At 41.0% G+C, this 16,321-nt stretch overlaps 2 protein-coding genes across 2 annotated transcripts in view; one reads left to right on the top strand and one right to left on the bottom strand.

Annotated features, from left to right (window-relative positions):
• The window catches only part of SGTB (small glutamine rich tetratricopeptide repeat co-chaperone beta), a 27,387-nt gene extending 11,066 nt beyond the window's left edge, over positions 1 to 16,321 (bottom strand). The window contains exons 1-5 of the mRNA XM_065663134.1: positions 15,879 to 16,321; positions 14,611 to 14,737; positions 9,030 to 9,133; positions 8,208 to 8,277; positions 1,175 to 1,274 (exon numbers count right to left, since the gene is read on the bottom strand). Of these exons, the coding sequence (XP_065519206.1) occupies positions 1,175 to 1,274; positions 8,208 to 8,277; positions 9,030 to 9,133; positions 14,611 to 14,710 (374 nt within the window). The 5' untranslated portion in view covers positions 14,711 to 14,737; positions 15,879 to 16,321. The remainder of the gene's footprint in view (positions 1 to 1,174; positions 1,275 to 8,207; positions 8,278 to 9,029; positions 9,134 to 14,610; positions 14,738 to 15,878) is intronic.
• NLN (neurolysin) overlaps positions 16,029 to 16,321 on the top strand; it is a 35,922-nt gene continuing 35,629 nt past the window's right edge. Inside the window, exon 1 of the mRNA XM_065663127.1 lies at positions 16,029 to 16,193. Coding sequence (XP_065519199.1) covers positions 16,162 to 16,193 — 32 coding nt within the window. The 5' untranslated portion in view covers positions 16,029 to 16,161. The remainder of the gene's footprint in view (positions 16,194 to 16,321) is intronic.

Below are 16,321 nucleotides of genomic sequence, written 5' to 3'. Positions count from 1 at the left end.
AATAACTGTATCACCCACAGAACCCCAAGCAATTGCCTGTCTTCTTTTAAGTAACTTCATACATTACTGTAGTTACTGACATCAAGATTTATTTTTGTCCTCACAGATGTGCTGTGTGACGATGTAACACACTGAAGTATTTTTTCCTCTTGCCAATTGCAGATTTGGTGCTTAAGCCCATTTTGAGGAAACTTACAGTGATTTTGGAAGGCTTTTGAATCTGGTCTTCTATTTCCATTTTATACCTAAAATCACATATGTGATCAGTTTTCTCCAGCAAAATACATGACACACACTTTGAACTGCATCTTAAAGATGTAAAATACTAGTAAACTGCTAATTTCCTTTCTGCTTGCCATGAAACACTGAATCTTTCACTTGCATTTATCAGACACTAAACACTGGAGCAATGGAAGCACAACTCCAAAACCAGAAAAATCCTCTGGGTGCAGTGCCACAAGGCCAGACTGACAGGACTCAAGTTAACATATACTTCTCATAACAGAGGCACTGAAGGCTGTACAGCAGAGTGGCTCTAGAGACAGGCTAGTTCCAGTAGGGCTCATAGGCTATGCTGCCTTTGCTCTTATGCTGATCTTCTGGGCAGAATACTGAAAGACCGTACTTCTGCTACTGCACTTCCAGAATTCATCTGCTCCCATGTCACTATGTCTTTACTATGGTGAAGAACAGATTATACAATGGAACTACAACCTTGATATTTTTTCAGCAGGTCATGCATAAAACTGGTGAGTATTTATACAGTGCTTGAAATCTTCAAAATAGTATCCACATTGATAAATTTTTTTCTAAGGGGAAATCAAAACCAGCTGAGATAGCGATGGCATCCGAGTCAACACAACACCAGCAAACACCATTTTTATTACTCTCAACAGACTGCATATCACAGCCTATGTTACGATTTAATATAGGCAACCTAACTCACAAAAACCTAGTATCAAGTGTTACAAGTAATTTTAAAGCCCATATTACACCTCCAACTGACATGCTGAATGAGCTCACTTTTGCTTTAGATCTCTCATAGAATTAAAATTAACTTTCTGACTAGTGGGCTATTCTAGCTTCACGTTGTTTTGATCTGCTTCACAATTTATCTTTAAAATAATGTTAATGAGATTAAGGAATGAAAAGAGCGTATTTATTTTTTTTTTACCTGTTGCAATAATAGACTGCATTTTTTGGATCCAGTTCTATAGCCCTAGTATAACAATCCACTGCAGCACCATAATTTTCTTCTTTCATATGATTATTACCTGAAATGAATTATAAAAAGCCTTAAGTAGTTAAAAGATACCATGCTATGTACGAAAGAGAGCAGCCACGTTATAGCACCTACATAAGGAAGTTATGACTCCAGTTTTTTGAAATACATTCTTTTAAGTAGAATTAGCATGGAATAATGCAAACAAAAATAGCTACTATGTCTGAAAAGTTTATTATGTGCACTGTAGTCCACCACATAAACCTTTCCCTTCTTATTTTGCTATTTTATACTTTGCAGTTAGTTTCTGCTTTAAGCAAAGATCACTGATGAGAAGTGTAATTGTAATTGCAGTTCCACTCTAATACAGATTCATCAGTCTTATCTTTGCAAAGCCTCATAATCCGATAGGCTACATGTTAACTCCTTTCTGGTCTCATTTTCTCACATTCCAACAACTTGCTTGTAACTACCCATCTAACATGGGCAATGAAACAAAAGCCAAACTAAACACTGTTTGTGGCACTAAACATTCCGATGCCACATAGTTTACTCACTAAGATGAAAAGCAGGCATAGCACATGAAATCTAAATGATTCAGAGGTAACATTTATCACTACCAAAGCTCAGAATTTATACTCTATAATGAAGTTCATATTTCATATTTTTTAAGGCCAGTGGAAAAAAAAAATTACTTTTCTATATAAAAAAAAAATCTGGAGTAAGGTCTTTCAAAACAAAAGATAGATATTTTACACATTCTTTCCTCCCCAGCACAGTCCAGACCTGGTAGTTTCTTTCTTTCCTGATGAGAGGATAGTAGATAAAAAAGTCCTAGTTCAGAGTGCCCAAGTTTAAGGTTGTCCCTGGTCCTGCAGCTATGGATCTTTGGCCTGCTAGGTCCTACAGAAGCCTTGGTTTCCCAGAAATGTTAAGAATTTGTCAGGAAAATGATGGACTTCCGCAGACTTTCTTGTATTTTGGCAAAATATTCCATATCTCTCCCAAAATAAGCAAGAGAAGAAATAGGTCCACAGGTTACTACAGACATAGATAACTGCGTAAGCAAAGGCTAGAAAAGTTCAGTCATTGCAAGAGCTTGACTGATAGAAAGCAAAAGACCGTGCAGCAAGCAGTCTGGTGCCTGTACTAACTGAAAACAACAATACTCGCATTTATTCGTGAATATGGAGAGCTTAATAAACAAAATCAGATTTACGTAACTAAGTATTATCAAGATAGTACAAAATCACCTCTTCCTAATAATGCTATTCTAGACTGTAATTATAGTGAGCAATCCCTGCCAGTGAGAAGGCAAACTAAAAATATAATTACATTTATGCTGTCAAAATATACAAGTATACTTTGAATATACACAGATACCTAACCGTATCTGCCTCAGTTCTAGAGGCCCACCATCTGCACATCTTTCCTTTGATCTAAGGTAAAAGTCTGTACATCAGATTCTGTTGTCAAATGAAAGACTTGCAAGTTAGCTGCACTCAATGAGATTGCAGCAATTAACATTACTCTGAAACAAAACTGCCATCAATGACTATTAAAGTGGGAATTTCTGACACTGCTCTGAACTAAAGATAACCTGGGGTGCAGGGTAAGTTGGAGCTAATATCAGTGGGTACCTTTCTTGCTCACTCTCCAGCTTAAAATTAACTAAGAAAACAGATAAATAGCTAGACCTACTATTTCTGCTGAGATTAAGCAATTCAGAACAAAAGGAAAAGCAATTCTAATACTTTATTTCAATGCCAGACAAAAAATCTTAAGACAAAAAACCCCATAAATGGTTGTACTTTTCACTGTGTATCTTCTGTAACAAAAATACTACCTATTGTTATAATTTATCCTGTGGTAATACCCAGATCTTTTAAGGATCAAGCCACTGTTACTGTACCCAAACCTGCACATAATCCATGCTCTTACATAGCTTATATTAAGGCAAAGTGTCAAGTGATATACAAGGGTAGACAAGTAAATTAAAGTATTTACTAGCCTAGAGGGTAGAGTACTTCCTAGTTTTGTAATAACCAAAGAAGAAAACTCAGGTATCTGATTCTGATTTGCCATTTATTAGCCAGTTTCTACTGAGAGCAGAGGATAATCAGTCTGGTGGACACAAAGTGAGGAAAGTTATTCCATTTGTAAGGACATACAAACAGAAATAAGTAACAGTTACAGAATTAAAGTATTATAGAAGATATGGGTCAAATAGATGATCTTAAGGTCCTTTCCAACCCTAACTATTCTATGATTCTACGATTCTATGAAACGGACTTTCTCGAGTTATGTAATTTATCTCCCTAACTCAGGGCAGAGAACACTCATAACTGAAAAGCATGATAGTGGTGATCGATGACACATGTGTGAAAATCATAGAATCATAGAATAGTTAGGGTTGGAAAGGACCTCAAGATCATCTAGTTCCAAACCCTCTGCCATGGGTAGGGACAAGTCACACTAAACCATATCACCCAAGGCTCTGTCCAACCTGGCCTTGAACACTGCCAGGGATGGAGTGTTCGCAGCTTCCTTGTGTAAACCATTCCAATGCCTTACCAACCTTACAGTAAAGAACTTCCTCCTTTTATCCAATCTAAACTTCTCCTGTTCAGGTTTTAACCCGTTACCCCTTGTCCTATCACTACAGTCCCTGATGAAGAGTCCCTCCCCACCATCCTTATAGGCCCCCTTCATACTCCTATGGTCTCCACGCAGCCTTCCCTTCTCCAGGCTGAACAGCCCCAACCTTCTCAGCCTGTCTTCATACGGGAGGTGCTCCAGTCCCCTGATCTTCCTCGTGGCCCTCCTCTGGACTTGTTCCAACAGTTCCATGTCCTTTTTATGGACACCAGAACTGCACACAATACTCCAGGTGAGGTCTCACAAGAGCAGAGGGGCAGGATCACCTCCTTCGACCTGCTGGTCATGCTCCTTTTGATGCGGCCCAGGATACAATTGGCTTTCTGGGCTGCGAGCACACACTGCAGCTGACTCATGTTCATTTTCTTATTGACCAGCACCCCCAAGTCCTTCTCTGCAGGGCTGCTCTGAATCTCTTCTCTGCCCAACCTGTAGCTGGGCCTGGGATTGCTCCGACCCAGGTGAAGGACCTTGCACTTGTCATGGTTGAACTTCATGAGGCTGGCACGTGCCCTCCTCACAAGCGTGTCGAGCTCCCTCTGGATGGCATTCCTTCCCTCCAGCATATCAACCAAATCATACAGCTTGGTGTCATTAGCAAACTTGCTAAGGGCACACTCAATCCCACTGTCCATGTCACTGACAAAGATGTTGAACAAGACTGGTCCCAACACCAACCCCTGAGGGACAGTACTCACTACTGGTCTCCAACTGGACATTGAGCCATTGACCACAACGCTTTGCTGGGGGCCATCCAGCCAGTTCTTTATCCAACAAGTGGTCAATCTATCAAATTGATGTCCCTCCAGTTAGAGACAAGGACATCATGCAGGACAGTGTTGAACGCTTTGCACAAGTCCAGGTAGATGACATCAGCTGCTCTACCCCTGTCCATCAGTTCTGTAGCCCCATCACAGAAGGCCACCAAATTGGTCAGGCAGGATTTCCCCTTAGTGAAGCCATGCTGGCTGTCACCAAGCACCTTGTTGTTTTTCATGTGCCTTAGCATGCCGTCCAGGAGAATCTGCTCCAAGATTTTGCCAGGTACAGAGGTGAGACTGACTGGTCTGTGGTTCCCTGGGTCATCCATTTTCCCCTTCTTGAAAATGGGGGTTATATTTCCCTTTTTCCAGGCATCAGGAACTTCACCTGATTGCCATGATTTTTCAAATATGATGGACAGTGGCTTAGCAACTTCATTCGCCAGCTCCTTCAGGACCTGCAGATGGATTTCATCAGGTCCCATGGACTTGTGTACGTTCAGGTACTTAAGATGGTCTCGAACCCAATCCTCTCCTACAGTGGGCCTAAAGTCTTCGTTCTCACAGTCCCTGCGTCTGCCTTCCAAGACGTGGGTGGTGTGGTCAGAGCATTTGCCAGTGAGGGCTGAGACAAAGAAGTCATTCAGAACCTCAGCCTTCTCCAAATCCAGGGTAGCCAGTTCTCCTGACAGCTTCTGGAGAGTGCCCAGTTGTCCCTAGTCTTCTATTCGCAATGTACCTGTAGAATCCCTTCCTGTTATCTTTCACATCGCTAGCCAAGTTTAATTCTAACTGGGCCTTAGCTTTCCTAACCTGGTCCTTAGCTTCCCAGACAACATTCCTGTATTCTTCCCAGGCCGCCTGTCCTTGCTTTCACCTTTTTTTCCCCTCTTAAGTTTCCTCAGCAGCTCCTTATCCATCCAAGGAGGTCTCCTGGCCCTCCTGCTGCACTTCCTTCTAGTCAGGATGCAACACTCCTGAGCTTGTAGTGGGTGATCCTTGAATATCAACCAACAGTCTTGGGCCCCCCTGCCCTCCAGGGCTATATCCCGTGGAACCTTACTAAGCACGTCCCTGAACAGGCCTTACTAAGCACATCCCTGAAGAGGCCAAAGTCTGCTCTTTTGAAGTCCGTGGCAGTGAGCTTGCTGCAGGCTCTTGTCACTGTCCTGAGGATCACAAACTCGACCATCTTGTGATTGCTGCAACCAAGGCTGCCCTGGAGCATCATATTTCCAATGACCCCTTCCCTGTTCGCGAGCATGAGGTCAAGCATGGCACCTCTCCTTGTCAGCTCCTCTTTTACTTGCAGGAGGAAGTTGTCTTCCACACAATCGAGGAACCTCCTGGATTGCTTGTGCCGAGCCGTACCATCCCTCCAACAGATACCAGGGTGGTTGAAGTCCCCCGTGAGAACAAGCACCTGTGAGCATGAGGCTGTTCCTACCTGTCTATAGAGTGCTTCATCCACAGATTCCTCTTGATCAGGCGGTCTGTAACAGATCCTCACAGTAATGTCCCCCATTGCTGTTCTCCCTTTAACCCTGACCCATAAACTCTGTTGACTGCTCACCTGTCCCCAGACAGAGTTCCATACTCTCCAGCCTATCCCTAACATAAAGGGCAACTCCCCCTCCCCATCTGTCAGGCCTGTCTTTTCTAAAGAGCATGTAGCCTTCCATTCCAACACTCCAGTCATAGGAGCCATCCCACCATGTTTCTGTGATGCCTATTATATCATACCCCCGTAGACGTGCACACATCTCTAATTCCTCTTGTTTGTTCCCCATGCTACGGGCGTTTGTATAGAGGCATCTGAGCCAAACTCCAAATGAAGCTGGCTCATTGGCAGGAGTGGCTGGAATACATCTACATTGCTACAAGCATTTATTATAGGTGCTGCAACTGACTGGGTGTGTTGGGATGGAATGATGCCCCCCTCCCCCAACACATCTGGTTTAAAGCTTTCTTGATGAGCCTGGCAAGCCTCCTATGAAAACAGCTGTCAGACCAGCTCCATCAGCAGACAGTAGACCTGGCCTCCTAAGCTGAGTCCTGTGTTCTAGATACCGAAACCCCTGCCTATGGCACCACCGTTCTAACCATTTATTAACCTGATAAAATTAGGAGGATTAACATGACAGAACAGCAGGACAGGAAGTTTTAATTTTATTATGGGAAATTAACCAAAGGCATTTCATGCAGTTCCAAACTGCTTAGTAATGCCTCTGAGAGCTGACTCTTTCAATGGCCCTTTGTTGAAGCAGAGACCCTTTCAGTTTTGTCAGTAGAGACATGAAATTGCTTTAGTAACACCATACAAAGACTAATACATAGCATGCATTAATTTAATTTCCTCAGACTTCCATAAACCCATGTGGGCTGACAGATAAGTCAGAAGTCACAGATTTAAACCCAGTATTGCTATAATACCCACACCTGGAATGTGCTGACTATCAGTACAGTCCAATAACCATATTGAGTGCTACAGATACTCTTCAATTCCATGAGCTGGCAGTAACACACAGCAAAATGAAAAGCCAGCATGTACAGCAGGTATGTTACAACTTACTAATTAAGCTTCACTTCTGACATAACCTTGTTCAAGCACTCATCCTTAGAATTCAAGAGCTAATGAATAACTTCACCAATTAGGAAAACATATTTTCAAAGCCAGTAATGAACTGCATTCATGACTACAGATGGCCAGTTTTAAGACAAGACAAACATGGAACTTATTCTCAAAAACACCAGAACTTTTCCACATCACTATCCTGAAATTTTTAAGAGGATTAATTCTGTCTTGCAATTAGAAACTTAGTTATTTTTCCTAGAAAACTCAAATATCTGAAAACCCAACAGGTCAAAAAAAAGTGATTTATAAAGCATTAATCCACCTGATAACAATTCACATCTGTTATTAGTGCTACATGCCTCCTCCACTTCTTTTTTTTGGGACAAACAAAATGTATTCCCTTCTTGGGTAGCATTAGTGAAGACTTCCGTGCTACAGCTGCTTTCCCTTATGTAACAGCAATAACATTTATCAAAAGTGAAAATAACTGGTTTTTCTGCAGTTTTTACAGAGCACACAGATTATTTCACATATGTGAAATACTAACCCTAGTAAAAATTTTTCCACTGGCTTCAGCTGGGTCAGCTTTCTACCTATGCTTTCAAATTCAGCTAGCACATAACATTTGATATCACATAGCCTTTTCAATACAAAATAGAAACCTGTGTAGCAATTTCATGGACAGAGAAATCCGTAACACACCAAAAAATAACTGCACATTCTTTAGAGCGTCTACTATTCAGGAATATTGCCCAGGACTTTATATTCTGTCCCTTAGCTTTTACGTAACCTCACGAGCAAGGGAGAGAACAGACTGTATTTTCTTAAACCCCAGGGGGAGCAATTCACTTACCCTTCTTATAACATAACAATCACCAGAGAATATAAGCTTAAGGCTTTGTACAGCCCAGCTGCTATACTGTAACTAACCATGATGACCCCAAAGTCTTATTAAAAGAATAAAATGTATATTCTTGTGTTTATTACAAACCTTCATCCTTCAACTGATCAGCCTTTTCAACATCCTCTGGTAAAGAATCCGAGAGAGACAGCGTGTCATTCTGTATGCAAACAGACCAAGATTTTTTTAATTAAAATATTTGCCTTGATTTTGTATTAAAAACTGCCTTCATCCTGGGCAGCATTGTATAAACAAACAACCAGATTTTCTGTAGTGAACAGGAAGTAAAAACATCCTTACAAGAGAAAGACAGCTTGCTTTCTGCTCCTGAAATCCCTTTACAGCTCTCCACACACTTTAAGGACATCAAGGGAAAGAAAGCTGGTGTGTCTCTACAGTGTTGGTTTTTTTACTTCTGACTCTCCTACTTGCTAACCTAGTGGGCTCCTGTGTTTCCTGTACTGGGGTTCCTAGATCACCCGTAGTATTAGTAAACATTTTTGAAGTTCCCATTTCAAGTTTAGTGTTCACGGGGATGTTTTTAAAACTGAGCAACTAAACTATTTTCAGAAGGGAGCAGAAGCATCAGCAAACTGCAAATGACCTCAAGCACCTTGCAGACATTTATCTCTGGGAACTGCAAAATGCTTAACTGAAGGGTACAATCCTTCAACTGAAAATGAGACATCCACTGTTTAGAATTTTCTGCATGGAATTCTCCAGCTGAAATCAGCTCCTCTCACTGCCCTGAAAGATTCTCATTCTCGTAACTTTTATGGAAATCTCACTTTTTCATGTATTCCTTAAGTTTACACATCATTTTGACCTAAACAGCACATCAAGATCGTGTATACAATATGAAATCTTAGCATCTATTGGGAGAGTAACTCTAGAATCTAATCGAGTTCTTACCTTATGAAAAGAATTTGTGAAAATTTCTATCAAATGCTGTGGAGGTGCAAGATGAGTATCTTCCAGGTTAATCTTAAACACAGTCTCCAGACACTGAATTGCAACTTACAAGAGAAAAAAAAGAAAAAAAAAGAAAAAAATCAGTTTCTCAAGAGAAGTATAATTTCACTAATTCATTTATAAATCATAAAATGGTTTGGGTTGGGAGGAACCATAAAGATCATCTGTTTCCAACCCCCCTGACCTGAGCACATTCTACTAGACCAGGTTGTCCCTGGCCCCATCCAACCTGACCTTGAAAAGTGACAGAGATGGGGCAGCCGCAACCTCTGTGGGCAACCTGTGCCTCACCACCTTCACAGTGAGAATCTTTTCCTGACATCTAATGTAAATCTACCCTCTTCATACTCATTACCCCTTGTCATATCACTACACATCCTTGTAAAATGTCCCTCTCCAGATTTCTTGATGTGGTTCACTTTCTTATTCAGCTAGTAAAGGCAGCTCTTTGAAACTTCTCATAAAACAAAGAGAAGCTACCTGATCCCCCTAACATTGGCTTGCAGAAAAATAATATATGTGATAAAGAATCCATACATAGTTTGGCCGTTATTCTTTAACCAGAATTCTTTCATTTCATTTGTATTGAAATTTTAATTTATTTCAATTTATTTTTATTTAAATTCTTCTATTTAAATTCTTTCAATCACTTAATGACTATTAAAAAAAAAAAAAAACAAACATAAACCATAAGGATTTAACGAAAACACCACAATTCATAATATAATTATGCATGTGTCACATACTCCACCTCAAAACACCACAATTGGCATGTTTTTGTATGGCATAATAGTTGGGAAAAAAAGGCTCATATTTACTGTAAAGAATAAATGCGAAATATTTATTAGTCTTAGCTGTTTTAGAACAAAATATGTTTATTTGAAGACACTGTTTAACAAAATGCTTCATTAATCACAAGCTATTATCCTGTTTAAAAATATATCTGCAGCATCCTTTCACATATTCTGCTGTTTAAGGATTAAATGGCCTTCCCAAACCTGCAATAAAGCAAATACACTTACAATAATCAACTTTAAAAAAAGCAGAGCCGAATACCTAACTGAAGTTTTAAATGTGCTCACATATTTTTAGGTAAAAGATCAATGCCAACTACTATATAAAATTCTGTGTGTGTGTATTCTGCCATTATAGTATCTTGAATTATATCATTATTTTCCCTATCATCTTGAGACTCTAGTACAATGCTTTTATTAAGGCATAACATCTAAATGTTTTAGATTGAAAAGTGAGGAGCGAAAAAGAAGACTCTTTGCAAATCCTAGCTTGAACAGAAAAATTAGTTTTTAAACTCAAACTATATATAAGCAGGAGTAGCTGAATTCAAACGAAGTATCAGTAAAGAGTGAATCTCAGAACTTAAACTGAATTTTAGTCTGATGTTAATATAATAAATATAGTTTGAGATGTATTTGTACTATAATGAATCTGAACAGTAACCCAAAATTAGAAAAATAAAATTACTGAATGTTAACTACACTTAGGCCAGTTTGAGGAGCCTATTTTCTGTCACAGCTGGAAGAAAGGGGAAAAATTTTACAGGTAGACCTGTAAAATAAAAAGTAAAATCTGGAAGATGTATTTTTTAAAAAGATCTGATAACCTACAACATAAATTATTCAGAAGTAGTAAAGTATGATACAAAATTAATGTTGATAACATGTAACAATTGAATACTTTGCTAAATATGCATATGACTTACTCCTACAAATAAATGTTACATGCTAAAAATTTATCCGTTTTCTGGGTTCTAAATTACCCAGCAAGAGTGCTGAAGGACTTGTATTAATCTCCTTTGTCTCCTGCTATGTAGAAAAACTTAACTGCCAAAAAGTAAGCACTGGTTATTCTGAATTCAGGATTATATACTAATACTACTTACTACCAGGCCTATCATAAAATCAGTGGAATTACTATCTTCTTTTTTTTTTTTTTTAATATGGCTTAAGAAGAATCCACTTGCCATAGTATATTTACCAATTTTCCCCTCAAATTTGTTTTACTTTAAGGCGTTACCTTCCCTGAATGCCTCACCTCTCCTAGTTTTTCATAAATTTAAAATAAAACCCCCTCCTTTATCTTTCTCAAGGCATTAAGTCTGTGACAGTAACTCTCTATCACACAGGAGATTTCTGCAAAGTGCAGCAGTGGAAATCACGCTTAAACAACTTAATCCTTAGTATTATTAGTACTAAGCATTTTCATTAAATAATCAGTTGTTACAGTGAACTCCCACATTTCTCCTTTAACTGAAAAATGGAATTTATAATCCCTAAAGTCTATCTATCACAGGCATAACAAAATTAGAAGCTCTTAGAAGACAAACCCGTAAGTTAAAATAACCACTGGTTAACATGTAAGCCAACATTAGAAACCTGTGTAAAAATAAACATAGCCAAACCAGAAACTTCCAAATCATAAGATATATTAAGCTGTGACAGATCAGTAACTACCCTGTTTTACTGTGATACAAAAACCTGACCCCAGTAAAGTCAAAAAAGCAAAGACTTGGCTTTGTCAGGAAAGTATCTTAAGAGACTGGACTGCTAGCCTTCCATTACCCCATTATCAAAGTGAGGCACCGTCAACTGCTGCAAGCTCAGTATCATCAGTAAGTTGGAAAAGACTCGCTGCAGCATGTGAGCTATTAATCTAAGATTTTTCCAGTGTCTTATGTCAAAAGCCTGCTTTCAGAGGCCTAGGCAGTTGCTGAAGGTTATACTGACCACCTTGCAGGCCTGTACAGACACCAGCTCCTTGCTAAACAGCTGGGGCTCACACTAATACCCACTGCCTGACAGCAGAAGCACCCGGGCTACACCAGAATCCAGCTTAGCATCACCAGTGCCACACACCTCCAAGGATGTTTTGCTGTCAAAGCACAAGTTGCAAGCAGCAGCAAGGCATCACAGCAGACATGAAGGCTATTTTTCACTGAACACTGGATATTAATTGGGCTGCTGAGGCCCCTTCAGTACTCAGTATCATCTTGCTTCATCTTACACATAATCTTCCCCATCTCAAGAATTATATCCATTCCTCTCCTTAAGGGGTGCATTAAACTATTCTGGAAACACACTCACTGCAATACATGGCTCTTAGAAGTAAATAAAAAAAAAAAAAAAATCACATCCATGTGCACATTGTAGAGAATCTTTTACTCTCACAGACATAGTTGCTATAGACAAGTAAAAAAACCCCAAAACCACCACAACAAAACAACCTGTAAACAGGAAAGAGAAATTAACTGCCATTTAAACACAGTGTATAAAATACAACTCGGAAGAAGTGAAGGTTCTACTTCATACAACAGAGTCAAGCGCTAACCAGCAGAGATCTGCATCACTGCTCTAGATCCTAGGTTGTACAGGAGTATATTTCTCTGGTCTAATCACTTTTCTCAAGATAAGGCATTTGTATTCTTCATGCAAGTATAAAATTCCTAGAGGAAGTTTACACTGTCACTGACACTGTTATGTAATTCAAGCACGCAGAACGTAGGCTGTCAATATAAATGGAGCTTGAATACATGCTAGGCTGTTATTTTGATAGTCTCAATTTTATTTGTGATGCTACTAGCTCTTTCGGTTGTTTTGTGGGGAATGGGAGCTGTTTAAATTAACTTCCCGCACAGACACTTAAATAATACGGTATTTCATCTTTTCACAGATACCTAGTAGGTACATAGGTAACAATGTAAAACATAATTTTTTTTTTACATCTTCACCTAACATTAAACACTTCAATGAGTGGGACTTGGGCTACTGCTACTCCACAGGCACTAGAGATATTTTGCACAACTGAGTCAATTATTCAGAATGCCCGCCTCCTATCCTCTAACACATAGCATATGGTACCATGCTTTTGGCAGGGTACAGCTCTAAAATTAGGATTTGATATCTGTATTAAAATGGTAAGTTTTATATCAGCATTTGAGCACAACTGAGGTTTGACAACATTTTTTTTCTCAGAAAACAGGATCTTAAAACTGATTTCTTCATATAGACTTTGGCTAAGGCTGCTCTAGGATGTTATCAGGTAAGTTTTCAGTCATAACCCAATGTTTACCACTTCTATTATAAAAACAAAATGAATTCTCTGCATCTCTCATTATATGATTTCCAAAAACACTGCCTTCTTTCATCAGCTGAACATAACCTGATACAGGTTAAATTCATGGATGATTTTCAAGTCTACAAATGCTCCAAATTCTGATGCAAAACCAAATCTTCTGGCTTTTATTCTTTTGACAGTATCCTTTGAATACCGCAACATAAACGTTTTACTTGCTTATGCTAGTGAACAACTACCGTAAAATGAATAGACACTGGAAGGAAGCACAATCCAGGTTTATCTTTTTAAGCTTATGCCTCTGAGAGGCAGGACTCGCTTTGTACCTCAGGGAAATCTACTCTCCACACCTCATATTTCATGTAACTCAGTGATCAGCTGCTTGTATGGTATTTACTGCACTGCTGTTCCTAGACTTCCCCCTCTTATATCCAAATTCCTCCTCTGGTGGAGTTACACAACTGAAGACTGAAATAGTGCCGAGGTCTTTTAAATAGATGCTATGAAATGCTCATTGGAGAATGAAGACTTTCTGTTCTTCTTTTGCTTAATTCCATGTTGTAACACCATCTGCCATGAAGTCTACAAGAATTACAGAAAAGGAATAAGAGCAGTATGAATGCATTGGGTGGCATGGTTTAATGTGAGGTGTCCCTGTCCATGGCAGGAGGGCTGGAACTAGATGATCTTAAGGTCCTTTCCAACCCTAACTATTCTATGATTCTATGAAGGATAAAGACAAATACTACGAAGTTACAAAGACTTAATGAGTATCTGTCACTACAGAAATATGCACTTAAGTCCATCTTTTTGTAGCTATGTCTACTTGGATGTATAACAAAAGCTATACTATACTGAAAATACCCACTACTGTGTTCTCAAGTGAAAAGGAAACGCAAAGCATTTATGCGATTTTCCATATTCTTAGGATCTACTAACCTTCCCTCATAAATTACACGGAATTCTTTTAAGTATGAAACACAAATCTTCCTATATACCAAGCCCAATATATGGAAATTATTTTACTTCCTCTGTGGCCAGCACAGCTACTATCAGACATAAAATGCAGAAAGAAACCAAACATTAAAGTAAAAAGAATAAGCAGGCAAAAATGTGTGGGACATATACACAAACCATTACCACAGTTTGCATTACAGCACTGCTTAACTTGATGTGATTCAAAGTATCTGTTGCTCAAAATTAAGGTAGCATGCATTTTGTAACTTCAGAACATTTTTACAGTGAGAGATACATTAAAATAATAATCTCAGAAACATTAAGATCATGATCTTATTCACAGAGAATATTTGGTAGCAGTTTCAGTTAGGTCCCTTCAGTTACTTTCCATAATAACACACACTGAGCAATTTAACACGTGGATTGATATTATATATATATACATATATATAATGTTAGCACCTTTGTCACTTACCTTCCAAGCTTTCTTGCTCATCTGGAGTGAAAGTATCCATCTGACTCTGCTCTCTCAGGAAATGGATGACTGCATAGACAAGGCGTTTGACTGATGACATTTTGAAATTGGTGAGTTCCTCCTATGTCTTAAAAAAAACAGGATCTCTTATTTCAGAAAAATGAATTTCTGGAGCATTCCAACATGCCACTGACCTCAGTAAGAAGTACACATAATACACCAAAACTTATCCTCCACCAGAAAGCCCAATAAACTGATGCCTTGAAACAAGTGGTTAAACTGTACAGATCAGGGAGAACTCCTACAGTCATCAAGCCTAACTATCAGCAAAAGAGCACAGATTTAAACAGATCCATTCCTGCGTGAGAGTTCACTGAGGCTAAAATAATTTAGCACCTTCATTTTTTATATTTTTTTTCATTTGGGTTTTACTTCTGAGACATACCTACTTTGAAACTGGAGCACATGCTGAGATCAAAATCACATTCATAAATATGTCGAGATGCGGAAACACACTTTAATAAAAGGTGTTCTATTCTCTGACATGGTGCTGTTGAACGGTTTACACTCACTTTGGACAAAAACTGGAACACTGTAACCTCGGTGCACACTTGTGATCAGAGACAGGGCTGGCTCAGCCTCATTTACATTCAGCATCAGCTGGGACTTACGTAACTCTGAAGACAAATTTAGTTCCAACTTTCCAAGTTATTTTTCCTTAAACCGTTTCCAATCACAAGTCCTATCTTTACCCTGTCGCCGGGGAAGCCGGTTAAAACAGACCGCTAAATGAACAGCAAGACTGAGGCCAACCCTCGCTACATTATTTGCTCTCTACAGCCCCCGCTGTACCAACAGACCCATGCCGCGCAGCCGCCGCCGGGCACCAGGGGAAGGCGGCTCCCGCCGGAGTGGCGGCGCCACTGTATTCGGGGTCCCCGCACGCCGCCACGCCCCACCGGAGGTCGGCACAGGGTCCCGCTGCGCGGCCGCGACCCTCGTCCCCTCCACACGCCTCCTCGTCCTGCCGCAGGCCCAAGGCCGCTCGCTCGGGCCCGGAGGACTGGTCTATTCCACAGTAGAAGCCACCCCACCTACGCCCACCCCGGCACCGCCGGCACACTGGTCCAGCACCTCTCGCCGCCCCGGGCCAGATCCGCCCCGCCACCCCCGGGCTCCGGCGATGAGGAGCCCCGGGGGGAAGCGGCGCGCAGCCTCCCCAACCCCACTGAGCTGTGCCCACCGCATAGACGGGGCATTGCCCTTACCGAGGAAACGGGAAAAGCGCCGTCCCCGTCCCGGTCCGCACCGCCGCCGGGTGGCAGAGACAAGGGCCACGAGGGCTAGAGGAAGGCAGCGGAGAGGGGAGGTGCCCGCGGTCCCTCGGTAGCGGCGGGAAGGGCGTGAGGAGGTGGCGGAAGCGGATACGCAGGTCGGCGGCGCAGGGAGGAGGCCTGTGCTCGCGGCCGGCCAGAGGGCGGCGCGGCTAAGGGAGGGAACGGGCTTTTCCTCCTCCTTCTTCTCCTCCTTCTCTCCCGGCGCCCCCTCCCCATGCTGGCCCTGTGCGTGTGCGCGGCTCGCAGGTAGGCGCGGCGGGGTTGGTAGCGCGGCGGGCCACAGGCGCGGGCGTGGGGCGCCTGACAGGCAGCCGCGGCTGGCGGTCTCCGGTGTAGGGCCACCGGCCTGGGACTCGTGAGAGAGCCGAGCGGCC

The sequence above is a fragment of the Lathamus discolor genome, chromosome Z, assembly GCF_037157495.1.
Source record: "Lathamus discolor isolate bLatDis1 chromosome Z, bLatDis1.hap1, whole genome shotgun sequence".
NCBI classification, from domain to species: domain Eukaryota; kingdom Metazoa; phylum Chordata; class Aves; order Psittaciformes; family Psittacidae; genus Lathamus; species Lathamus discolor.
The sequence above is the reverse complement of the archived record's forward strand: the minus strand, read 5'-3'. Positions and strand labels throughout refer to the sequence as shown.